Source organism: Manis javanica, chromosome 6, assembly GCF_040802235.1.
Source record: "Manis javanica isolate MJ-LG chromosome 6, MJ_LKY, whole genome shotgun sequence".
NCBI lineage: Eukaryota > Metazoa > Chordata > Mammalia > Pholidota > Manidae > Manis > Manis javanica.
The window spans coordinates 140,386,733-140,414,267 of NC_133161.1; the positions used below are offsets into that span (position 1 = coordinate 140,386,733).

At 37.7% G+C, this 27,535-nt stretch overlaps 4 protein-coding genes across 4 annotated transcripts; all 4 read left to right on the top strand.

The window, feature by feature from the left end:
• Positions 1 to 1,313: 1,313 nt before the first annotated feature.
• Positions 1,314 to 2,258, top strand: LOC118968809 (olfactory receptor 8B3-like). The gene has a single exon (XM_037000901.2). The coding sequence runs from the start codon at positions 1,326 to 1,328 to the stop codon at positions 2,256 to 2,258; it is 933 nt and encodes a 310-aa protein (XP_036856796.2). The 5' UTR covers positions 1,314 to 1,325.
• Positions 2,259 to 9,460: 7,202 nt separating this feature from the next.
• LOC118968802 (olfactory receptor 8B3-like) lies at positions 9,461 to 10,426 on the top strand. Its single transcript, XM_037000845.2, has one exon. It carries the CDS (start codon positions 9,470 to 9,472, stop codon positions 10,424 to 10,426), a length of 957 nt encoding a protein of 318 aa, XP_036856740.2. The 5' UTR covers positions 9,461 to 9,469.
• A 7,630-nt stretch (positions 10,427 to 18,056) lies between these two features.
• LOC108386761 (olfactory receptor 8B8-like) lies at positions 18,057 to 19,022 on the top strand. The gene has a single exon (XM_037000844.2). It carries the CDS (start codon positions 18,057 to 18,059, stop codon positions 19,020 to 19,022), a length of 966 nt encoding a protein of 321 aa, XP_036856739.1.
• Positions 19,023 to 25,842: 6,820 nt separating this feature from the next.
• Positions 25,843 to 27,500, top strand: LOC108386763 (olfactory receptor 8B3-like). Its single transcript, XM_017644796.3, has one exon. It carries the CDS (start codon positions 26,571 to 26,573, stop codon positions 27,498 to 27,500), a length of 930 nt encoding a protein of 309 aa, XP_017500285.3. The 5' UTR covers positions 25,843 to 26,570.
• Positions 27,501 to 27,535: the final 35 nt, after the last annotated feature.

The window sequence follows — 27,535 nt, forward strand, 5'->3', positions numbered from 1 at the left end:
AGATACCCAGCAGGAGAGAAAAACTGAAATAGGTCATTACATGTTTGAAAAATTTCAGAGAAGAAAAATGAAGGCTGGAGCTAGAACCCTTGCAGAAAAAAAATCTACTTAGAATATGGGAATAAAGAAGGAACAAAAAAGACAGTAGGTTTCCCTTCAGAAATTAAGATAATAGACACATGGAAATTTAGGTTGGATCTGCACTGAGGGAGGTACAATCCCTAGAGTGAAGTGAAAATGAGTGAAGTGCTGAGTCCCTAGGGAAATAAATGCATATCATTGTCCAGGGGATGTGATCTCCTTGCTCCCCCTTTGCTCAAGAAATCTGCTCCCTGAGGAAAAGCTGAGCAAGCTTCAACCCTGTTTATAACCAAGTGCATTGTATCATTGAATTCACATTAAATCTGTGTCTAATCAGGTAGCAAATGGATCATAACAAAAACTATATTTTTCTCTACTGCTTGAGTCAATTCAAAGTCATAGTGAGGAATTAAAATCTGTAGCTCAGAAAGATTTCCAATGCATATATGAATTTAAGTCTGGGCTTCATCCTCTTAGAATCGAAGGTATCAAAGGCTCAGAGCCTGACGTTTCCTCCCCATGACCAAAGGGGTAAATACCAAGGATACGGGAACACTGAGCTTTTCTGACCTAAGGAGGTGAGTTTCTGAGTTCGGCTCATAATCATATGGTCCTTGTTTTGAGATGAGGCCAGGGACCTAAGGCATGCCACTTGATTTCCCAGTTAGTGCAGTTCTGAGGTCAGGAGAAAGCGATAGAAGAATCTATTTGAAGTGAGAACAGGTAACCTTCAGAGACATTAAGGGATGAGGGGGTGCCGTATCTCAGTCAGCAGTTTCTTCTCCCTGGTAGAAACCCTCGCCCTTCTACATTTATGGCTTTACCTTGTGGCATGGGCAGTGACTTAACCTATCCAAGAGTCTGGTTTCTTATTTGTAATAGAAACAGTGTTCTTGGAAGAAATAGTGAGATGAGAGAAGGGTTATTCTGTCCTGCTCCAAACCTGACCCTTCCTCTTTGGTTTTTCCAGCAGTCGTGTTTGCATGTTGAAGCCTGGCCTTCCCTCTGTGGGCTAGGTTGTGATTCTCTTTGCTATATCCAGCTTTTTTCAGCTCCAATAAGGGCAAATTAGTATCACTCGATATCATGGTAGTGATAAAGCCAGATGCTCTTGGTCGAAGTTGGACTATTCTCAGGGATTTCCCATTTATACCTTCTCTTTCAAGATGAGACAGTGCAGGACTTTTTGAATTGTTCCCTAATGTAACCCTTTTTCCTGTATCCACAGACTCCTGTAGAGAAGAATGCCTACTGGAAATGGCTCTTTCCTGACTGAATTCATTCTGGTGGGATTAACAGACCAACCAGATCTCCAGCTCCCCCTGTTCTTCCTGTTTCTAGGAATGTATTTGGTCACGGCAATGGGAAATTTGGGCATGATACTTCTAATTGGGCTGAATTCACACCTCCACACTCCCATGTACTTTTTCCTCTTTAACTTGTCCTTTATAGACTTCTGCTATTGTTCTGTGTTTACACCAAAAATGCTGCTGGATTTCTTATCAAAGAAGAATGTTATTTCCTACATGGGGTGCATGAGTCAGCTTTACTTTTTCTGTTTCTTTGCTATTTCTGAATGCTATGTGCTGACATCAATGGCCTATGATCGCTATGTGGCCATCTGCAACCCACTCTTGTATAATGCTGCCATGTCCCCTAAAGTATGTTCCAGCCTTATGGTTGGTTCATACTTGGTGGCCTTTTCTGGCTCCATGGCCCACACTGGATGCATGCTGAGACTGACCTTCTGTGATGCCAACACCATCAACCATTATTTGTGTGACATCCTCCCTCTCCTCCAGCTCTCCTGCACCAGCACGTACGTCAATGAGCTGGTGGTGTTCATTGTGGTGGGTATCAACATCATTGTGCCCAGCCTCACCATCTTTGTCTCCTACGGTTTCATCCTCTCCAGTATCTTCTGCATGAGCTCCACTGAGGGCAGATCCAAAGCCTTCAGCACCTGCAGCTCCCACATCATTGCTGTTTCTTTGTTCTTTGGATCATGTGCATTTATGTATCTCCAACCTTCTTCTGCTGGGTCTATGGATGAGGGAAAAATCTCTTCTGTCTTTTATTCCAATGTGGTCCCCATGATGAACCCCTTAATCTACAGTTTGAGGAACAAGAATGTTAAACGTGCTCTGTGCAAAACCCTGAGTAGAATGATATTTTGATCAGAAGCAGCATCTGTCTGTGCAGTCAAAGGAGTGGGCAAATTTGTGTTTTTAGTTGCAGTAATTTTATTGGCAGCCATCTTATCCTTTTTCTTTCTTATGTTGAAGGAAATTTTAATATTCTGGAAATAATTTATTTTTACTTTAGAAATGTTTACATTCTCCCTATTGTTTTTTGATAGTTTTCATTTTGTAATTAAATATAAATTATATGCAATATTATACTGGTTTCAGTTAAACAACTTAGTGGTTCATCAGTTATATACATTACTAAATGTTCATCCTGATAAGTGCAATTATCTTGTCACCATAGAGAGGTATACAATATTATGAAATATTTTCACTGTGCTGTGTACTGCATGCTTGTGACTAAATTATTTTATAATTTGAAGTTTATACCTAATAGATATCTCTTTCTTTCACTATTTTAACCCTTTCTTCTCACCTTTATGTTAATAGTAGTAATAATATTAACAAAAATTTTTATCTCTATTTCATTTTCTTTATCATTTTGAATTGTTTTTCTCTCTAGAAATAGAAGTCTTATGTATAAATGATAAAACCAAGAAAACTAGGGTGACATGCTGCTATTGGGGATGTCTTATCTGGCACTTGCCATAGGAGGCATGAATCAAACGATGTGTTTCTCCTATCTTTCCAACATCCCTGAGTAACAGTGCATCTCTTTTAATGCTACAGACGGAAGGTTCTCTAAGACTGTTAAGGGCAACCTATTTTGCATCTGTGAACACTGCAATGTATTTCCTTTTACAAATGATTTCCATACTTTTACACATTCCAACACTGCACATAATTGTTTGCAGAACATACTTTAGCATGGATCTTAAGGTAAAGCTCAGAAGGTTAGTGATTTACAGTCGCAAATCTTCTTAACAATAAAATCTAGACTAAACTCTAACTGTTCTGATTTCAATTCTCCTACTTTTTCTAGTATACTGTGCTTGTGCTTCATTATAGTATTTTTGTTTCAAAAGCATGGAATATGAGAAAACATTTCTAATTTGGAAGTATACTGTGTTTTGTTGCAAGATGATACATAAATTTCTCTCTGGCTGTGTATTGCTTTTTTTTGTTTGTTGTTTAGGAAAACAGTTTGATGGTTCTTTTTGTTGCAAAAGGGGAGGTGTTTGGGGCCAGTACAGTTGGGAAATACTTGGCTGAAATAAGAAAGTTTCTTCTTCTACAAAATTAGAAAAAAGAGAAGAATTGGGAATGTTTGCAAGCATTTGTAATTCAGAAAATGAGGCATGAGAGAGAAAGGATCCCAGAACATATCATCAGTCCATCAACAAGATATGTGGCCAACAATTAAGAGACCCCTGTGTGCAGAATGGTCATGAGGACTTAAAAATACATTTCAATCTGAATTTTTATCCTGTTTTGTATGGTACTTTAAATATACAGTTCTTGGAGCTTTCATAAAACTTATAATGCAGTGACCATACATTAGTAGTGTTTTGGCGAATAGAGGTGTAAAGCTGTGGCCACAATGGAGGAACTAGTTGCAGGTGGGACGTGTTTCATGAGATAAAATAGTGAAAAGTCATTAAAACTCAGATTGGGAAGTAGGAAGATGATGGACAATAAAAGCTCATTCTAGTGATTGTCTTCTCCTTTCTGGAAGACACTAGAAATATTATGGGGAACAAGGGATTTCTCTGGGGAGGAGAAATTCTCAATTTATTTGATGTTTAAAATCTTACACCCTCCAGACTGGAGAACCTGGGAGTGACTTAATCATTCCTTTTCTTTTTTTGGCTTCCTTATGCTAGTTTCTAATGAATTTTAAGTTGTAAAACCCACAAATTTTAATTAGGAAAGCAGTGATAATTTGAAAGAAATTTCAGTGAATAAATTAAATTGTGACTGTATTTTCTGGAATATGATGATGGATTTTTTTCTTTTTAGGAAACAGGAAAAGGAAAACCATTATTCTACTCCAAAAAACCTTAATTTAATCTTAGCCAAGAAACAATTTCAACATTTTGTAAGATAACTTCACTTTCAATTTTACTTGGTTTCTAACCTCCACTTAAGGTTTAGATACTAAAAAATTTAGCAACACTGTTAAGTTATCTAGTTTGTTTTTTTTTAGATGTGTGGCATGGTTAAATCCTTAACTTATGGTTTTTAAATGACCACTCATAACAGATCCCCTGACTCCAATATTATTATGCATCATTTTCACTTAAGTTCTATTTACCTCAAACAGTTGATCTAGGTTGGTGTTTTCTCCTTGTTTTAGTTTTTTCATTTTTTCATTTACTCACTGTCCCTGTTGATGAAGTTGTTTCCATTATTAAAAGAGAAGTGTATTTAAATAAGTAAATAATTTCTAGAGCTCTTTGGGAATCTCTGTTGATTTTGCAGAGGAACATCTGCATTGTTATTTATTTGCTCACTATTTGAGGTGGCCCAAAATGCGTGTTAAACCTAGTCATCAACCTTTTATTTGAGAAGTCTCAAAATCAAATTTTTCAATTTCGGAAAGACAAACCTTTCAAATTGGCTTTTATTCTTTCAGATTGTTTTGGAAAAAATAATGAAAAAACTTACATACAGCTTGTAAAACTTATGTTTGACAAAGTTTTAAAAGATTCAACTTAGCTATAACATTCAATTTGCAACTCAAGCGGTATTTGGACTTCTCTCAAAGGAGGGGAATCAAATTAGGTTTTTTTACATGTACAATGTAGAGTTATCCTTTACAGTTTCTGCTTTTTTGTGTTATATAAATGGTGCTAAGGAAGTAAAGAGGGAAAGCATGATTCTATTGAAGCTCTTCAGCTGAGAATCCACCAGACAAGCCTGGTCCTGTGTACTAGGACAGAGCTGTTTCAGGTCAAGATCAGTGTTCCATTAAAGTAGAGCTCTGATCAAAGTTGTATAAGCTTTATTCATTGCAAAATTTAGCTTCAAAAAATAAAGTGTATGAAATTACACTACGTCAATTATTACCAAATTAAAAGCTTATAACCACTATGCATATACTAGAATAGATTAAACATTTTTCCTGGAGATAGGAGAGACCTCATTCTAAAGGTAGAAGTTAGCTATGCTCAGCTCAAGAGAGTGATTAAGTAGTTAACCCTTGCTTTGTATAGTGTATACTTATAATTGTATTATTCTGGGTTTTATCTTTCTAAAATTGATCATTGTCACAGTATTAGGAAATTGCCATGAGTTCCAACTTCTTTCACATATTGAAAGCCTTCTCTGTGCCCTCCTAGATGATTGCTCTGACCATTCTTCCATTCTCCATCATGCCCATTGCAATTACTCCCTGTCTTTTCTTTAAAGCTTCATCACCTACATAGCACCTCATTGTCACCTGCTACTCATTCGCAGAAGGTGGAAGAGAATATGGAAAAGGTACAGCTTGTCCATCATGTCTAGAACGCAGTCACATGTCACCCCTCACTGCAGGAAACACTGGGAAATGTATGTTCTGGAAGAGGAGGTGAACAGCTAGCCACCTCTGCCACACTGGGTTCACCATGTTCATGGTTGTCAGACATCTTGAATGTGAAGATTAATAAGATACTGAATGTAAGGTGGCCCTGAAATGTTGTAAACAGCTAATAATGATGGTTATTGCTGGCAACCCTCATGTGTTCCCATTCACTGAGTAAGCCTTTACCAAACGAGAACCTATTCACAATTTAAATTAGGCAAAAGAGCTATTAAATATGGAATGTGAAGGATACTCTGTGGACATTTTGCTCACTTTAGAATTTTGTCCATATCGGTGTTCAGAGTGTCACGGTGTTGTCAAAACCTAAATATATATATATATATAAAAGAGCTGACATCAAGAGGAATACCCTCAGCTGTGACTTCTCCCAGGAGGGAAAAGAGTAGAACTCCAACAGCCTTCCTCACTTATGACAGCTTCAGCTTCACCAACAATGACTCCAGCTGATGGAGCGACTAGAGTTCATTCCTTCTGGGTCTATATAGTCTCTTTAGACTTAAGGACACACATAGGCTGAATGTCACATAAAGGAAAAAATATTCCATGGAAATGGTAACCAAAGGAAACCATGTATGGCTATAGTTATATCTGAAAAATATAGTCTTAAAGTCAGAATCTGTCAGAAAGACACAAAGAAGATTATTGTATATAGATCAATTATATTCTACAGAAAACCATTATATTTATACATACATCCATGCCCAGCAACAGGTCACATATATTACAAAGCAAATGTAGACCTATTTGAAGGGAGAAAATTATAGCAATACAGTAACAGTAGGGAACTTAACTACCCCTCCTTCAACAATGGAAAGAACATCCAGACACAAAATCAGGAAAGAGCTGCTGACTTGACCAACCCTATAGACAAAAGGGAACTAAGAGACATAAGAGAACTTTTCACTGAACAACAAATGGGTGTACATTCTTCCCAAGTCCCTGTGGGACGTTTCCAGGATAGATTGCATATTATGTCCCACAACAAGTCAACGAATTTAAGAAGATAGAAATCCTTGCAAGTATCTTTTGGACCAGAATAGAATGCCACTAGATAGCAGTAATAGTGAAAAAGGGGAAAACTCACAAATATATGGAAGGTCAGTATACAGTCCTGAAGAACCATTAGGTCAAAGAAGAAATCACATGGAACCTAAAATAGCTTGGGATAGATAAAAATGAAAATATAACATGCCAAAAATTATGTAATCATTTAAAAGCAGTTCTAAAGGAACGTTCTTAGATAGGTATACAAAAGACAAAGAAAGATCTGAAATAAAAAAGCCTAGCTTTATACATCAATGAACAACAATAAAAAGCCTAAAGTTAATGTAGACATCAAGTAATAAAGGTAAGAGCAGAAATAAATCAAATAGAGAATAGAAAAAGCAATAAATCAAAGATTAGGTATTTTTAAAACGTATCAGAATTTAAAATTGTTTTTATAGTCTGAGAAAAAAAGGGAGAAGAATCCAATATATTAAGTGATGAAAGAGAAGGCATTACAGCAGATGACTCAAAAATCAAAAGGATCACAATGTACTATTATGACCATCAGATGACAACAAGGTGGATAACCTAGAACAAACGGATCAGTTCCTAGAAACACACAACCTACCAAAACTCAATAATAACAAGAAAGTCTGAAAACACCAAACACTGAAAGATTGAATCTGTAATCAGAACATCTCAACAAGAAAACTCCAGGCTCAGATGGCCTGAGTGAATAGTACCAAACATTCCAAGAAGAAATGGTACTAAATCTCTTTAAACTCTTCTAAAAAATAGCAGACAAAGGGACACTTCTTACATCTTATTAAGCCAGCATTGGAAAATCTCTGAGATTCAAATGAAACTGGAAGAAAACAGAAGACTTAAGGAAAATAAAAGTCTGATGAGTGTCATGATGGAAGATCTGCGAGAATTTATGAAAACACAAAAAATGACAGCTGACATTGACTATTTACCATAGACCAGGCACTGTTGTAACCTTTTGACTTTCATTTTTTCATGTTATCATCATAACGGCTCATTGAAAGAGATGCTGTTTTACCATAACTATTTTACAAAAAAGAGCCACAGGAAGAAAGAAATTAATTTTTCTAAGGTGTTACTGTTAGTGAGGGCGGGGAGAGGACTCATACACACACCCTCTAAGTTTTTACTCCCTATTCTGTTTGTGTTGAGAAGAAATAGATGATCTCAGTCACTGAAATGTTTCATAAATGGTCTCAGCAGGATAGTGAGGTAGATATTTCCAGTAGGTGTTCAGAAGTTAAGACTTTACAATGAATACATGACATCGCAAGTTATTTTAGAGATATCACAGGAGGGAGACATTTGAAATGATATACTGCATCTTGAAAAATTTCAAAAAAGAAACAAAGAATCCTGGAATCAGAACCCTTGCAGAAAATGTTCCACTTAGGATCTGGGAAGAAAGAAAGAATAGCATACATTTCCCTTCAGAGATGATGAAGGCAGGGAGATGGGAGTGCAGTTTTGGGAGATGGGCAATCCCTACAGTAACCAGAAAAATGAGTTAGAGTCCCTAAGGAAGTAAAGAGAGACCCATGGCCCAGGATGTAGTACACAATCCTGTTATTCTCTTTTCCCTTATTCTCATGGGAAAGAGACTAAGCCAGCTTCTACCCTGTTTATAACCACATGCATTATTTCATTAAATCCACATTCAATCCTCTGTATCTTAACAAGTGGCAAATATGGTAGCAAAAAAAGAAGTTATTTTTCTCTGTTGTTTAAGAAGACCCAATGTTGTATTCTGATATTATGACCTCTAGTTCAGAAAGATTTACAAAGCACATCTGAGATAAAATCTACAGCATTCTCTTAGAATCAAGAGCCAAAGTTTCAGCCTGAAACTGTCCTTCTGAGACCACAGGGGTGAAAAGATGATACTAAGGAAGTACTGAGGTTTTCTGGCCTAAGGAGGGTGAGCTGTTGACTTCCGTTTACATGAGGGTCCTTCTTGTTGTGAGGTGGGTATACAGAGACCCATGACAGGCCACTTTCTTTTCCATTTTGTGCAGTTCTGAGATTCAAGTGAAACTGGAAGAAGAATGTGTTTGAGGCAAGATGTCTAAATATTCAGAGACATTAAGGGGCTCGGTGGGGGGGCAGAACTTAGTAAGATCCCTCTCTACGGAAGGAATTCTTGCTCTTTTATAATTTATGGCTTTCACTTTGACATAGGCAGTAGCTTAATCTCTCTAAGTGTGACCCCTCAGTGTTAGATTAGAAGCTGTGTTCTGGTTCCCCAACACTAACTCTGAACTGCATTATAGGGCAGCACCTGGATATTGGGATCTCTGCCTCCAATATTACTGGTGAGGAGAGGGTTCAAGTGAATGCGGACATGCTGAGATGAGAATAGAACAATCTTTCTTGGAATATCCTTCCTCATCCCTTTTCCCTTGGTTTTCTTACCAGCAGTGTTTGTGTAGGTCAGCACTGGCCTTCCCTCTTGCAGCCTCATTTTGTGATTACTTGTTACATTTATCTCATAAGGGCTCTAATAAAGGGAGTGTTAGTGTCACTCAGTGTGAGACTGTAAAGGCAGATTTTACAGGTTAAGATTGGATTATTCTCAGATATTTCCAGCCCATATGTCTTCTTGTAGGAAGAAATATTAAAGGAAGAGCTGCTTTTCCTTTACTTTAACCTTTATTCCTGTGCTCACAGGTTACCTTGGAAAAGAATGGCTCCGGGAAATGGCTCTCTCATTGCTGAATTTATTCTGTTGGGATTAACAGACAAACCAGATCTCCAGCTGCCCCTTTTCTGCCTGTTTCTAGTAATGTATGTGCTCACTGAGTTGGGAAATTTTAGCTTGATAACTCTAATTGGGCTGAATTCACATCTGCACACCCCCATGTACTTTTTCCTCTTCAACTTGTCTTTTATAGATCTTTGTTATTCTTCGGTATTTACACCGAAAATGTTGATGAATTTCTTAACCAAGAAAAATATAATCTCATATGTGGAGTGCATGACTCAGTTCTGGTTTTTCTGTTTTTTTGCTATTTCTGAATGCTATGTGCTGGCATCAATGGCCTATGACCGCTATGTGGCCATCTGCAACCCACTCTTGTATAATGCTGCCATGTCCCCTAAAGTGTGTTCCAGCCTTATGCTTGGTTCATACTTGTTGGCCTTTTCTGGCTCCATGGCCCACACTGGATGCCTGCTGAGACTGACCTTCTGTGATGCCAACACCATCAACCATTATTTGTGTGACGTCCTCCCTGTGCTCCAGCTCTCCTGCACCAGCACCCGTGTCAATGAGCTGGTGGTGTTCATTGTGGCGGGCATCAACATCATTGTGCCCTGTCTCACCATCTTTGTCTCCTACGGTTTCATCCTCTCCAGCATCCTCCGCATCAGCTCCACTGTGGGCAGGTCCAAAGCCTTCAGCACCTGCAGCTCCCACATCATTGCTGTTTCTTTGTTCTTTGGATCATTTTCATTTATGTATCTCCAACCATCTTCTGCTGGGTCTGTGGATGTGAGAAAAATCTCTTCTGTCTTTTATACCAATGTGGTCCCCATGATGAACCCTTTAATTTATAGCTTGAGGAATAAAGATGTTAAAGTTGCTCTGAGAAAAACACTGAGTAGGAGAAATTTTTTTATCAGAAACAGTGTTATTTTGTAGGTAATTATGGAACTGCTATATTCTGTTCATTGTAGTAGTTTAGTGAAAGCCTTTTTACCATGGTGTAGGAAATTTGTATCATTTCAATTTGTTTCCAGTTTTTTAATGGTATATCTTCCTACCTCACTGTTTTCATCATTTCCTCTTTTCTTCTTTTACCTGATTGTAAACAACATTAAAGTGTACATTTTGTTCCCCATGGTCATTATGGTGTTTGTTTTTTCTCTTGGGAAAAAATTGAACAGAGTTGTAAATGGTTTAGAAAAGTAACATTAGGGTAATATTGGACCATTGAGCTTTGTTTTTTTATTGAAGGATTTCCTGTCTGCCATTTATCATATTCCACTGGATTCAGGAAAGAGATGATCATTTCTTTCTACTCCTGTTTTACATTCTCCCTTGATCAGGGATGTGCCTCCTTTAAATGCCAGTTACACACAGAGAGCAGGTTCCCCAAAGGCTATAAAGTATAATCGCCTTTCCAGGTGTAAACACTATGCAGTAGGCTTCTTTTGGCAGAGATTTCTTATTTACCCTTGTAATTATGCAACTGACACACACAATAGATTGTTAATGTATATTTATTGAATAGACAGGCTGCTGAAGCTCAGTTACTGATTCAATTAATAAATATTATGTGCATGTGTGCATGTGATCATTTGCTTGTTTATGTAAACACACACAGGCACACCCTTCTGCATGCACACACACACAAGCATTTTGAACCTTAAGTTGCCTAACAACTATGGCTTGGGGATATATGTCACAATCATTAAGTCATGGTAAGATAAAGATATACATGGAGATTCTCATAATGCAGTGGAGTAGAGCTACATACTGTATGTTGATAGGTCCTAAAATCAGTCTTTATGGTCAAAATTACTTCTTTTCTTTATTTTGGTATTATTAATGTACAATTACATGAGCAACATTATAGTTACTAGACTCCCCTATTATCAAATCCCCACCACATACCCCATTACAGTCACTGTCTATCAGTGTAGTAAGATGCTATAGAATCACTACTTGTCTTCTTTGTGTTATAGTGCCTTCCCGTATCCCTCCCCCCACTACATTATGTGTGCTAATCGTAATACTCCTTTTTCCCCCTTATCCCTCCCTTCCCACCCATCCTCCCCAGTCCCTTTCGCTTTGGTAACTGTTAGTCCATTCTTGGGTTCTGTGATTCTGCTGCTGTTTTGTTCCTTCTGTTTTTCTTTGTTCTTATACTCCACATATGAGTGAAATCATTTGGTATTTGTCTTTCTCTGCCTGGCTTATTTCACTGAGCATAATACCTTCTAGCTTTATCCATGTTGTTACAAATGGTAGACTATGTTTTCTTCTTATGGCTGAATAATATTCTATTGTGTATATGTACCACATCTTCTTTATCCATTAATCTACTGATGGACACTTAGGTTGCTTCTGTTTCTTGGCTATTGTAAAAAGTGCTGCGATAAACATAAGGGTGCATATGTCTTTTTCAAACTGGGCTGCTGCATTCTTAGGGTAAATTCCTAGGAGTGGAGGTACTGGGTCAAATGGTGTTTCTATTTTTAGTTTTTTGAGGTACCTCCATACTGCTTTCCACAATGGTTGCACTAACTTACATTCCCACCAGCAGTGTAGGAGGGTTCCCCTTTCTCCACATCCTCGCCAACATTTGCTGTTTTTTGTCTTTTGGATGGTGGCCATCCTAACTGGTGTGAGGTGATATCTCACTGTGATTTTAATTTGCATTTCTCTGATGACTAGCAATGTGGAGCATCTTTTCATGTGCCTGTTGGCCATCTGAATTTCTTCTTTGGAGAGGTGTCTGTTCATCTACTCTGCCCATTTTTTAATTGGCTTATTTGCTTTTTGTTTGTTGAGGTGCGTGAGCTCTTTATGTAATTTGGATGTTAACACCTTATCGGATATGCCATTTATGAATATATTCTCCCATACTGTAGGATGTCTTTTTGTTCTACTGATGGTGTCCTTTGCTATACAGAGGCTTTTTAGTTTGATATAGTCCCACTTGTTCATTTTTGCTTTTGTTTCCCTTGCCCGGGGAGATATGTTCATGAAGAAGTTGCTCATGTTTATGTCCAAGACATTTTTGCCTATGTTTTTTTCTAAGAGTTTTATGGTTTCATGACTTAAATTCAGGTCTTTGATCCATTTGGAGTTTACTTTTGTGTATGGGGTTAGACAATGATCCAGTTTCATTCTCTTGCATGTAGCTGTCCAGTTTTACCAACACCAGCTGTTGAAGAGGCTGTCATTTCCCCATTGTATGTCCATGGCTCCTTTAGCATATATTAATTGACCATATATGCTTGGGTTTATATCTGGGTTCTCTAGTCTGTTCCATTGGTCTGTGGCTCTGTTCTTGTGCCAGTACCAAACTGTCTTGATTACTGTGGCTTTGTAGTAGAGCTTGAAGTCAGGGAGCATAATTCTCCCTGCTTTATTCTTCCTTCTCAGGATTGCTTTGGCTATTCAGGGTCTTTTGTGGTTACATATAAATTTTATAACTATTTGTTCTAGTTTGTTGAGGAATGCTGTTGGTATTTTGATAGGGATTGCCTTGAATATGTAGATTGCTATAGGCAGGATGGCCATTTTGACAATATTAATTCTGCCTATCTATGAGCATGGAATGTGTTTCCATGTATTGGTACCTTATTTAATTTCTCTCATGTGTATCTTATAGTTTTCACAATATAAGTCTTTCACTTCCTTGGTTAGGTTTATTCCTAGGTATTTTATTCATTTGGATGCCATTGTGAATGGAATTGTTTTCCTGATTTCTCTTTCTGCTAGTTCATTGTTAGTGTATAGGAATGCAACAGATTTCTATGTATTAATTTTGTATCCTGCCACTTTAGTGAATTCAGATATTAGATCTAATAGTTTTGGAGTAGATTCTTTAGGGTTTTTTTTTTTTATGTACGATATCATGTCATCTGCAAACAGGGACAGTTTGACTTCTTCCTTGACAATCTGGATGCCTTTTATTTCTTTGTGTTGTCTGAATGCCATGGCTAGGACCTCCAGAACTAAGTTGAATAAAAGTGGGGAGAGTGGGCATCCTTGTCTTGTTCCCAAACTTAAGGAAAAAGTTTTCAGCTTCTTGCTGTTAAGTATAATGTTGGCTGTGGGTTTATCATATATGGCCTTTATTATGTGGAGGTACTTGCCCTCTATACCCATTTTGTTGAGAGTTTTTATCATGAATGGATGTTGAATTTTGTCAAATGCTTTGTCAGCATCTATGGAGATGATCATGTGGTTTTTGTCCTTCTTTTTTTTGATGTAGTGGATGATGTTGGTGGATTTTTGAATGTTGTACCATCCTTGCATCCTCGGAATGAATCCCACTTGATCATGATTGATGATCTTTTTGATGTATTTTTGAATTCAAAAGTACTTCTTACAATAGAGTTTATTGGCTCAAAGGATGTGTTGAGACAGAAGTGGTGCTTCTCCCTAAGTCTGGCACTGCTGGTTCTTCTTTTGGGCATTGGGACATTCCTGTGGTACAAAATAGGCCCATTTAAACATTCAAATCACACCCAATGGGAGGGTTTTCTTTGTGAGGCTGAGACTGTCATCTTCCTCAGAGTGGGGACTAGTGGAAGCACATGGGCTGTTTGAAGTTTCCCTCTGACATAAAGTTAAATCAAACCACTTATATATATTCCTACAGGGAAGAGAAGAATGTTGTAATTGTTTTTATTGGGTTTCATCTCTGCACCCTCACATCCATCAGTTTCTCTTTTCCAAGGATAAATGATGAGAGATGAACAGTAGAGGGAATATTAGTTCTCATTTCACAGGTAATAGAACTGATGGTCAGATGTGCTCACGGTTTGTTCCAAGACACAACTTTTATGTGGTGGAGGAGAGACTGGGACTTGGGTATTCATGTGTGTGTGTGTGTGTGTGTGTGTGTGTGCAGAAGTATAGTTAGTCTGTAATATTGTATTGGTTTCAGGTGTACAGGACAGTGATTTGACGATTTATATGTATCATGAAATGCTCACCACATTAAACATGGTTAGAGTCTGTTAACATACAAAGCTATTAGAATATCTTTTACTGTTTTTCCTATGTTATACTTTTATCTTGCAAATTACTTATTTTATAACTGAAAGATGTCACTCTATATACCCTTCACATATTTCACCCTTTCCCTCACCACTCCCTTTGTCAATCACCAGTCTGTTCTCTGTATTTTTTAGTCTATTTATCTTTGTTTGTTTTTAATTTTATTAGGTTCCACATATGAATTATCTTAGCTAATGCATTTGACTTAGCATATATTTTCTAGATCCATCCATGTTGTCACAAGGACAAGATTACAGTCTTTTTATGACTGATTAATATTTCATTTCACATAAATACCAATTTTCTTACATTCAGTTATCAATGGACACATAATTTGCTTCCATATCATGGCTATTGTAAATAATGCTACATTAAACATAGGGTGCATATATCTTTTTGAATTAATTTATTTCCTTCAGTTTAATACCCATGGATGAAACCTTAAAACTCTTAAGAGAAAAGAGGTAGTTAACCCTTCAACATTGGCATTAGCAATTTTTTCCTGGATATGTCCCTCCATGAAAACTAAATAGTAAAAATAATCAAGTGGGAGTACACCAAAATAAAAAGTTTCGAATAGAAAAGGACATAATCAAAAGAAGTACTTGGGAGTTCTGATTCTAAATATAGAAAGGAATTAATCACAGCATAAATAAATGTAATACCCATTGTGCATATTGTGTAGAATTGTATGTATACATTTGCGCTTTCACAATAAACTGAGATTACAAAACTTTAATTATACCCCCATTTAAACTGAATATTAAAACTACTCAATAAGCAAAGACTGCCAGTGAGGGTACAACTGTATGAGAAGAGTCTGCCTAGTACAGAAGGCCTCATACCAAAGAGCCAGCAGAGACGGAGGAACATGCAGGGTGATCCAGCCCAGTCCAGGGCAGAGACAGTCCTTTACTAAAATCAGTGAGGGATTTCCACCAGTGTCTGGCAGGAAGGAATTCAATATATAATCCAACTATATAGGTTTGTAGTAGCTTAAATGTTAATATATTTGGGTTAATGAAAAAGGTAGGCTGTAATTTTCATTCCATATCATATTTTTCACTTTCTAGCCCTTTCTACTTTCTTCATAAAGCTCTTATTTGAAGAATTTTTTTATGCATTATTTTTGACTAGTATGTGATGACAGGAATTTGGACTATAGAAAAATGAATGTATTTAGGCATAGAGAAAGACTGGGCTTCAATCATCATACATATTATGAAACATAAGGATTGAATCAGAACCACATATCCCAATGGTAATTCACATTTAAAGGTCATTCAGTGTCAGCAAATCTGTGCTGAGTCAGGGAGTATGGGGTGAGTGAACTGTACGTCTCCCCTGCTAGGATAAGCACTGTGGCCAGAGATCGTGTAGAGGTAATTCTGCACATGGGGTTCAGGTTGGCTCATTAGTCAAGTGAAGAGTGCGTAACTGGTTGCCCCTTGGTCTATGTGTGTAGTCATGATGCCATTATTGCGGGTTTTATCTTTTTATAAATAGGTGACACTATTGGGAAGTTGCCATGATTTGGAGATTTTTCAGCCATTTTTTCTTTGAGTAAGTCTTTTGTTCCTTTCTCTTTTTTGCCAGAATTTCTGAAATGCATTGATCCACTTCGTACTGTCCAGTAAGTGCCTGACTTTCTTAACTATTTTTCAGTCTTTTTTCATATTGCCCCTCCATCTGAATAATTTGCAGTGCCCCATTTCACAGTCAATGACCTCTTTGTTTGATCCTCATGCTCCTGACCTACTGTAGTGAATGCTTCTGTTGTTACGTTATTCTTTAGTGCATGATTTCTGTTTAGCACCTTAAGTTTTCTGTCTCTGTTGAAATTTTCACTTCATTCATGTGTTGTCCCCTCAGTACAGTGAGCATCTTTAAGGCAGTCATTTTAAATTCTCTGTCAGGTTAATCTCATATTTCCATTTTATTAGTATCAGTTTGCAGACATTTATCTGGTTCCTTTCTGGAAAATATTTCAACTTGTCTTCATTTTCAATGACCTTCTGCTTTGATGTCTGCACATGAAACACAAGACCCATCTGTCCTCATCTTCATGGACTGGCCTTGTCCTGGAGAAGTCACCAATGCCTGTTGGGAGACTCGGCAATCTCTTGAACTTTATATAGCCTAACCCTCTGCCATCTCTAGACCTTCATGCATCTTAATTTATATCATTGCAAATTAGTCTACAGATACCCTAGGAGAGAGAACAACTGGAATAGGTCATTGCATGTTCAAAAAATTTCAGAGAAGATAAACGAATGCTGAAGATAAAACCCTTGCAGAAAAAAATTTCCATTTAGAATATGGGAATAAAGAGGGAACAAAACAAGGTAGTAGGTTTCCCTTCAGAAATGAAGATAATAGACACATGGGAATTTAGGTTGAATCTGCATTTAGGAATGTACAATTCCTAGAGTGAAGTGAAAATGAGTGAAGTGCTGAGTCCCTAGGGAAATAAATGCATATCATTGTCCAGGGGATGTGATCTCCTTGCTCCCCCTTTGCTCAAGAAATCTGCTCCCCGAGGAAAAGCTGAGCAGGCTTCAACCCTGTTTATAACCAAGTGTTATAATGTGATTAGACACCACATTAAATCTGTGTCTGATCAGGTAGCAAATGTGATAACAAAAACTATATTTTTCTCTGCTGCTTGTGACGATTCAAAGTCATAGGGGGGAATTACAATCTCTAGCTCAGAAAAATTTCCAGTGCATACATGAATTTAAGTCTGGGCTTCAGTCTCTTAGAATCAAAGTTATCAAAGGCCCAGAGCCTGACATTTCCACTCCAGGACTGTAGGGGTAAATATCAACGATGGGAGAACACTGATGTTTTCTGACCTAAGGAGGTGAGTTTCTGAGTTCTGCTCATAATCATATGGTCCTTGTTTTGAGATGAGGCCAGGGACCGAAGGCGTGCCACTTGATTTCCCAGTTAGTGCAGTTATAAAATCAGGTGAAAGCGATGGAAGAATCTATTTGAATTGGGAACAGGGAATGTTCAGAGACATTAGGGGCTCAGGGGGGTGCATTATTTCAGTTATTAAGTTTCTTTTCCCTGAAAGGATCTCTCACTCTTCTTCATTTATATCTTTTCCTGCTGACATGGACAGTAACTCAACCTGTCCTAGACTCTGGTTTGTTATTTGTGACAGAAACAGTGTTCTTGGAAGAAATAGTGAGCTGAGAAGGATGATTCTGTCCTGGTCCAAATCTGACCCTTTCTCCTTGGTTTTCCTAGCAGTCGTGTTTGCATGTTGAAGCCCTGACCTTCCTTCTGGGGGCTAGTTTGTGATTCTCTTTGCTGTATCCAGCTTTTTTCAGCTCCAATAAGGGAGAATTAGTGTCACTCAGTATCATGGTAGTAGTAAAGTCAGATTCTCTTGGTCTGAGTTGGGCTGTTCTCAGTGATTCCCCATTTATACCTTCGCTTTCAAGATAAGACAGTAGTGTAAATGTTGAATTGTTGCCTAATACAACCCCTTTTTTCTCGTATCCACAGACTCCCATAGAGAAGAATGCAAAAGGGAAATCGTTCTTTCCTGACAGACTTCATTCTGGTGGGTTTAACAGACCAACCAGATCTCCAGCTCCCCCTGTTCTTCCTGTTTCTAGTAATGTATTTGGTCACAGTGATAGGAAATCTGGGCATGATAACCCTCATTGGGCTGAATTCATACCTCCATACTCCCATGTACTTTTTCCTCTTTAATATGTCTTTTATAGACTTCTGCTATTCTTCAGTATCAACACCAAAAATGTTGATGAATTTCTTACCAAAGGAAAACATTATTTCCTTCATGGGGTGCATGGCCCAGCTCTACTTTTTCACGTTTTTTGCAGTTTCAGAATGCTATGTGCTGACATCAATGGCTTATGATCGGTATGTGGCCATCTGTAAACCACTTTTGTATAATGCTGCCATGTCCCCTAAAGTGTGTTGTAGTCTTATGCTTGGTTCATACTTGATGGCCTTTTGTGGTTCCATGGCCCACACTGGATGCCTCCTGAGACTGACCTTCTGTGATGCCAACACCATCAACCATTATTTTTGTGACCTCCTTCCTCTACTCCAGCTCTCCTGTACAAGCACCTTCGTCAATGAGCTGGTGGTGTTCATTGTGGGAGGCATCGACATCATTGTGCCCTGTCTCACCATCTTTGTTTCCTATGGTTTCATCCTCTCCAGCATCTTCCGTATCAGCTCCACTGAGGGCAGGTCCAAAGCCTTCAGCACCTGCAGCTCCCACATCATTGCCATTTCTTTGTTCTTTGGATCAGGTGCATTTATGTACCTCCAACCTTCTTCTTCTGTGTCTATGAATGAGGGAAAAATCTCCTCTATCTTTTATACCAATGTGGTCCCCATGTTGAACCCCCTAATCTATAGTTTAAGGAACAAAGATGTGAAATTTGCTCTGCGAAAAACCCTGAATTTTTCTCCAAATTTTATGAACAGAAACAGTCTCTGTCTCTGCAGATAGGTACAAGACAGAGAGATTTTGTGTATTTAATTAAAATATTTGTAGTGATAGCCTTCTTGTCGTATTTCTGTCTTAACATGATGAAAGATAATTGAGTCGTGTCTTAGTATTTCCAGTCTTTGTATCTAGGTCTTCTTTTTTACTTATCATTTGCCTATTACTTTCCCCACCTCTTTCCTGTTTAGTAATAACATTAGTTAAGAAATACAGTGTCTTTTTCAAAATTGGAATTTGTGCTTCTTGTTTCCACTAGAAAAGGAATGGTCTACATTGATCTAATTAGGTAAGAATAGAGTGATATTGGGTATTGTTATCTGCCAACTGGTATGAAAATCTAAATCAGATACTGTGTTTCTGCTCATATATCTTTATCATCCAATTATCAAGAATATATATGTTTTTAATACCGGAGATAATGGTTCCATAAAAACTATGTATATATAATCAAATTGCATCATTTTGCAATAAACTTCCTTTGGAAATGTGATTTCTTTTTTACCTTTGTACTCAAATCACCACATATCTAATAATGAAAATATATTTATTGTATGGATGGAAGCGAATCTCAGAATGATTAATAATTTGCCCAGAGTCACACAGCATCATAAACAAAAGGTCTAGAGTAAGCTCTTAGTGTTCTGATTTCAAGTCTTCTACTCTGCAATAGGCTATTCTTCTTTATTCTATTACTTTTGTTTCCATAAACATGGATTATTTGAAAACATTTCTAATTTGAATGTTGACTGTTTTGTCCAACAATACATGAATTTCTCTCAGATAGACTTTATTTTGTTTGTTTGTTTAGGAAAACAGGTTGTTGGCTTTTTCTGTGTATGCTAGCATATTGGGAGGTGTTTGTCTCAAATAAGGAGGTTATTTTATTTACAGAATTCAAACCCTAAATTTGGAATGTGTGCCAGTGTTTGTATTTCAGAGAACCGAGCACAGGAGAAATGAGCACAGATACCATTTATTAGGTCAGGACTCAACCAGACACATGATCAGTAGAGAAGAGGTCCTTCCATGTGGGAGGGTCATAATGAGTTTTAGTCACCTTATTTCATTCTGAAATTCATTTATGTACAGTATTGTCAAAATAGCCCATTGTCCATATCTATAATAGAACTATAGTGCACAGTGAATGCACATTAATAGTGTTTTATAGAATGGATGTGGAAAATCTTTGGCCACATTTAGAAGCAGGTAGAGAGAGGACAGCAGCTTCAGGAAATAAAACAATGAAATATCATTGAAATGTAGTAGAAGAAGGAGGAATTTACAAAGTAAAATGATGGATAATGAAATGCTCTACCCACAACTCTCCTTTCTTGCAGTCTCTAGATTTTGGACACCACAGGATTTATCTGAATGGGATGAAACTTTAGTAATTTTTGACATTTGAAAAGTTAAACTCATAGGGTGGAAGATCCTTGTAACAACAAAATAATTGCTGTTTTTTTTTTCTACTTCCACATTCTACTTACATATGGATTTGAAATAAAAAAACCTCCAATTACAGCTAGAAGGGCAAGGACAACTTGAAGGAAACATTTGGTGAATAAAACTAACTGTGACAATTGCTTTAGTGGAAAAGAGGATGGGTTATTATTTTTTTGAAAGATGCTACTGTAATTCCTCCATGTGATTGATCTGGGCACACTATAAATATCTGCCAGTGTATACTTTTAATAATATTCATTATCAACATTTTATTCCCATATTACCAAAATGATTACCATTTTCTGAACTCCACTCAATATTTAAATATTTTGAAATTTAGCACGGGTGACTTGTTTGTGTTGAAATGTGCTGTATGTCAGTAACATAAAAATGGCAAGGTAACAGACTGATAAAAAGGTGTGCTTTCATCATGCAACACAGTAGAGATACATCCTACCTTGGACAGATTCTAAGATTGGCCTAAGACAGTCAACATTACTCCTGACAGTTGATTCTGCCACCAAACTTGCAGAATGGAGACAGAAATGGCTGTTTTCCCTAAAAGCAGCTCAGCTGGTTTTTCTCTTGAGCATGGGAACACTTCATTGTATATTCAGCCTGGCCTAGATGAAGGATTCAGATTATATGTGGGGCTTCGTTTTACAAAACATGCAGTTTTACACACTATGTGTGACTCTTGTTTTGTGAGAAGTGTTGCATTCTGAGGCAGAGTCCCTGCCTTCCTCAGTGAGTGACAGGGCAGGTGCAATCACCTGTGCCATTCGGAGTCTCACTCTCACATGAAGGTGAATAGAGGCACTCAATAGATGTGTGCAGGGTTTACATTCGCTTTAGGGGCAGTGTGTGTTGCAGCAGTATTCTCTGCATGTCACATCTGTGAGTCTATGTGCTCTTCAGGGAAGGACGTTGAGGTACATAGACCAAGGGACCCTATTTCCCATTTCAGAGATAGTGAAATTAATGCTCAAAGATGTTCATGACTTGCTCCAAATCACAATTTATAAGTGGCACAGCTGAGTGTAGGACTTGGATATTTTGATCTCAATGTATCAGTGTTTTTTATTATTGCTATACAGAATTCATCATACTTTTAGAACTCAAGTGAGCATTGAACGAGTTTTCATGAATAAAGTGTGTCTGAACACAATATAAAGGGAAAATATTCAAATAAGATTAATGTCCAGAAAATATATTTCACATGTCACATTTGACAATTCTCTTGCCTAATGTAGAATGTGTGAACATACTCTAATTTGATGCAGGTGGTACAAGAAATGAAATATAAAAACCACGTATATCCTATGATAATCGTTATAAGCAAGGTCCCAAGTTCAGCAGTTAGTTCACACATTCATTACCATATTTAATGTTCACTTCATTGATATTCATTAGTCACCAAGACGATTGGCCAGTGAGTCAGAGATTAATAGCTGGTCCCCTCTTCTCCCAAAACACACATTTCCTCCTTGCAGTGAAGCTTGTCATGTGACTTAGGTCTACACCTCACGGTCTCCGTTCCAGGGCCAAGCTCTGCCCTTCCAACATTGTCTTTGATATTCTGCGGGTTGGATCAAGGTGATGTTGAGACCCAATGTATGTGATGAAGTGGAGAGAAAAGTGAGAGAGTGATTGGCACACAGTCAGAATAGAGAATGGAAGACGGATGGAGCTACCATCAAGTAGGGAGACTCAGAGGACTCTAGTGTGCCGGTAATATGCTTTCACCTGCATGGTGATTATAAGCTTTTAATATTATGATGGTGGGTGAAGTATGATTTTACATACTTTTTGTATGTATTTTAAGGTAAATTTCACAATCAAGTAAGGTTACAAAAATTTTTGATTAGAACTCTACTTAACCACTAAAATAATCCACAAGCAAAACATAAGAATTAAGTCCCTGCTGTTGGGGTACCTCCAAGTACAGGCTGGCTCACACAGAAGAGGTCCACCATTTGTAGTGTAATGATTACAGAACAATACAGACCATTCTCTTGGTCTGTATTCTCTTGGTCTCTCTGATGAAGAGACTATTCTCTTCATCAACCCAATGGAAACTTTACAGCAATGTCTGTGTAAGTAAGAAAGTTAATGTACAATGCCATTTTCTGGATTTGTAGTTTATTATGCTTAGGTTATTGGTAAAGAGGGTATAGTTCTTATTATATGCTATATAATTCCTGTTTCTGAATCCTATATACCTTCTTCATTAAGTATTCCCTTAAAGATAAACTTTCCAGGAGTCATACTTGATATCATTAATGAAAAGAATGTGAAAGTGTATAATATGGGAATATCTACTTAACGAGAAAAGACTGCTTCAATCGCAAGAATTTTAGAATGTAAAGATTATATCAGAATCAGGCATCACAATTGTTCTTCAAGGTGAGAGGCAATGCAGCTGTAAGTATTCTTATGTTGTTGCCCATAATTTTGGGTTAGAGCCTTTTATATTTCAGCTGCCTGCCTAAGAATTGTTCCTGGAGGTCAAGAGAGACTTGAACCTGAAGGGGAAAATCAGCTATTCTCAGTTAAGTAGAGTGGACAGTGAATAAGTAATTGACCCCTGGTCTTTGTATGTGTAGGCACTAAATTATTTTTATCTTTCTAAAAATAACTTTATTTGGACTTTCCAGGAATTTAATATAGATTATTTGATTTGTAAAAGTGATAGTGATATGTGATAATGAAAATTGGTGAAAATGAAATTGGTAACCATTCTGTTTGGAATAATAAAGGAAACATAAAACACTATGGGCTGATAGGGACAGTTATTTAACAACTGGCCAAGGAAAAAAGCACATTCACTACTTATGCCAAGATTAGGAAATGTCAAAACATTAACATTACTTTGACAGAATAGGTCTTCAATCTAGAAATTGACATCCCCAAATCTGTGAAGTCTGCTCAAGCTAGATTCAATGCTATTTTTTTCATTTGTTCTTGCATTATTCAGCCAAGAATCTTCTCATACCTTGTCACTGAGGGGAAAACAGGAGCATTTAATTAGTCCCTACATTTTTGAAATTCTTTGTGTTCAAGGAGAGCTCACATTATAGATAATTGTATTCATGAATTGTGAATCTTGCTTATTGAAACTAAAATTAGGGACTGTAGCTCATTATAAAAATTGTTATAGAACTTAAAGTATTAGATAACTAGTTGTAGATTAAGGTGTACAGAGTGAAAGATTGTCTTTCACGTCTCAGAAAATGGCTATTGTAGTTGATGTAATTTTGATCCTTACCCATTCTTTCCCTCTGCCTGAAATCATTACCTCTTGTTCTTCCCTACCCTGTTTTCCACTGGTCCTTCCTGTGCAGGGGCATTTTCTGATTCCTTAACACAGGGTGAGGTTTCCCCCCTTGCTTGCATCCCTTTGGTGTTTGCTTCTGCTGGAGTGTGAATCCCAGTGTAGTGTAGTTAAGTGCTTTTTACATTCATGTGTCAAACACAATAAAGTAATTTCTTTCCCTTAAACGAGTGAATCTTTGCATAGAGAACATATCTAGAAAGTATGAGCAAAGAAAATCATATTTTAATGCAAAGTGCAGAAGAAAACAGAGTTAAATAAAACTAGAGTTCCTCATCGATCTGAAAAGGGTAGATAATTGTTGCTGATCATTGTGGGTGGAGTTCATCTAGGAATCTGAGGCTCTCAATAAACTTTTATTTCCCGGTGTGTTCAGTAAGAAAACCTACTGTTATCTTAGGTACCTGCAGCCAGATGCTCAGTTTGATTCTGGATATTGTCCTCACCCTTGCAGACTACTCAGTGCTCACACGTCCACACGGAAGTCATAATACATATACATGTACATATACAAACATGTATATAGATGTACAACTGTTTGTCGTACTTTCATTTCCAAAATATCCCTGGGGCCTATACTCAAGCAATATATCATATTGTAAATGTGTTAGCTAGTTTTATATTTCTGCCAAGTGAGCTTCAATGAGTGAAGGGTCTCAGCTCCAAACTGAGGAATGTCCTGGGCATCTCCTTTCAGAAAATATCTCCATTCCTCACTAAAGTATAAGATCTTTAGAGAAAACAATTACTTTGCTAACTATTAATTCTTCAGGTTTTAGTACCTCATATGTACTCAATGAGTTTCCTTGAATAAATAGTGGCTGAGCTATGGTGCTTCTCGTGGTTGTAGTGAGTCTCAAGATTTTGGCGTTTACAGATTTAATACTGTGGCTTCCTGATTTCATCTTGCACGTTATTTTTTTCTTTGTACGTAAAAGAAATTGGGAGCTTTAAGGAAACACTGGTATTCATGAGATGAAAATAAGGCGTTTTATCCTTAATTAACATATATTCTTTTATTGAAAGAGACAAGTATAACTATAGAAGCTTTGCAATGAAAAAAAAACCCCATGGTTTTTGTATTTGTTTTTACTTAAACACCTAAAATTAGCATTACCCATTTAAGTCTCTTTAGGAAATATTCTCACCATTTTATTTACTTTTTTTCCCATTTAATTATCATAGTAACCCACTGAAAGAGTTGCCATTGTTACCATCCCCATTTTACAAAAATGAGCCAGAGGGACTGAGAGATTAAGTAACATAATCTCACTGTATTGTAAAAAGATTAAGAGAAACACCCTCTAACTCCTTAGCTCCTGATCTTGTCTGTGATGAGAAAGGCCGATAACATCTGTAACTGACATGTTACCTATATTCATCCAGCAGGACTGTCAGGTAGAAATTTCCAGTAAGTGTTTAAAATGTAAACTGTAGAAGGGATACACAACATCACATCTGGAGCTATCTCAGGAGAGAGAACAGCTGAAATAGGTTATTGCATATTTGAAAAATTGCAGAGAAGAATAAAGAAGACTGGAGGCAGAACCCGTGCAGAAGAAAATTTCCATATGGGTTATGGGAGTAAAGAGGACACAAAACAATAGTGGGGTTTCCTTTAGAGATGAAGATAATAGACATATGGGAATTTAGGTTGGATCTGCAGAGAGGGATGTACAATCCCTAGAGTGAAATGAAAATGAATGAAACACTGAGTCCCTATGGAACTAAAGGCATATCATGGTCCAGGTATGTGATCTCCTTATTGCACCTTTACACAAGAAATCTGTTCCCTAAAGAAAAGATGAGCAAGCTTCTACCTGTTTATAACCAAGTGCACTGTCTCACTGAATTCACATTCAATCTATGTCTAATCAGGTAGCAAATGTGATCGTAACAAAGACTCTTTTTCTCTGCTGCTTGAGAGGATTGAAAGTCACAGTGATGAATCACAAAGAAAGATTTCCAGGACATACCTGAGTTTATGTCTTAGACATAAATTGCCTTCCTCTTAGAATCAAAGGCATCAAAGACTCTGAGCCTGAAATTTCCTTTCCAGGACCACAGGGTTAAATACCAAGGATATTAGGACAGTGAAGTCTTCTGACCTAAGGAGGTGAGTTTATTAGTTCTGCTTAGAAAAATATGTTCCTTCTTTTGAGATTAAAGTTTAGGGAGCTAAGGCATGCCACTTGCACTCCTATTTACTGCATTTCGGAGATTCAGGTGAATGTGATAGAAGAATCTTTTTGAAAGGAAAACAGGGAATGTTAGAGATTTCAGGGGCTCAGGGGGTGCAGTATCTCAGTAAGTTCCCTCTCCCTGAAAGGAACTCTGACTCTTCCTCATTTATGACTTTTACTCCGTGACATGGACAGTAAGTTAACCTGTCCTAGACTCTGCTTTCTTATTTCTCATAGAAACATTGTTCTTGGGAGAAATGGAATTGAGAGAAGGATGATCCTATCGGGGTCCCAACTTGTCCCTTCTTCCTTGGTTTTTCCAGCAGTTGTGTTTGCATATTGAAGCCCTGGCCTCCCCTCGGTAGGCTGGTTTGTGATTCTCTGTGCTATATTCAGCTTGTTTCAGCTCCAAAAAGGGATATTTAGTGCCATTCAATATCACGGTAGTGGTAATATTCTGTGTCCAAGTTGGGCTATTCTCAGGCATTCCAAGTTTATACATTTTCTTTCTGGATAAGACAGTGCATAAATTGTTGAATTGTTCTGTGATGTAACCATTTGTCCTGTGTCCACAGATTGCTATAGAGAAGAATGCCTACTGGAAATGGTTCTTCCCTGACAGAATTCATTCTGGTGGGATTAACAGACCAGCCAGATCTCCAGCTCCCCCTGTTCTTCCTGTTTTTAGTAATGTACATGGTCACTGCACTGGGAAATTTGGGCATGCTAACTCTCATAGGGCTGAATTCACACCTCCACACTCCCATGTACTTTTTCCTCTTCAATTTGTCCTTTATAGATCTCTGTTATTGTATGGTGTTTACACCCAAAATGCTGATGAATTTCTTATCAAAGAAGAAGATTATTTCCTACATGGGGTGCATGGCCCAGCTCTACTTTTTCTGTTTTTTTGCTATTTCTGAATGCTATGTGCTGACATCAATGGCCTATGACCGCTATGTGGCCATCTGCAACCCACTCTTGTATAATGCTGCCATGTCCCCTAAAGTGTGTTCCAGCCTTATGCTTGGTTCTTACTTGGTGGCCTTTTCTGGCTCCATGGCCCACACTGGATGCCTGCTGAGACTGACCTTCTGTGATGCCAACACCATCAACCATTATTTCTGTGACATCCTCCCTGTGCTCCAGCTCTCCTGCACCAGCACGTACATCAATGAGCTGGTGGTGTTCATTGTGGCGGGCAGCAACATCGTTGTGCCCAGCCTCACCATCTTTGTCTCCTATGGTTTCATCCTCTCCAGCATCCTCCACATCAGCTCCACTGAGGGCAGGTCCAAAGCCTTCAGCACCTGCAGCTCCCACATCATTGCTGTGTCTTTGTTCTTTGGATCATGTGCATTTATGTATCTCCAGCCTTCTTCTGCTGGGTCTATGGATGTGGGAAAAATCTCTTCTGTCTTTTATACCAATGTGGTCCCCATGATGAACCCCTTAATCTACAGTTTGAGGAACAAAGATGTTAAACTTGCTCTGCGAAAAACCCTGAGGAGAATCTTTTGATTAGAAACATCATCTGTCTGTGGATAGTCACTGGA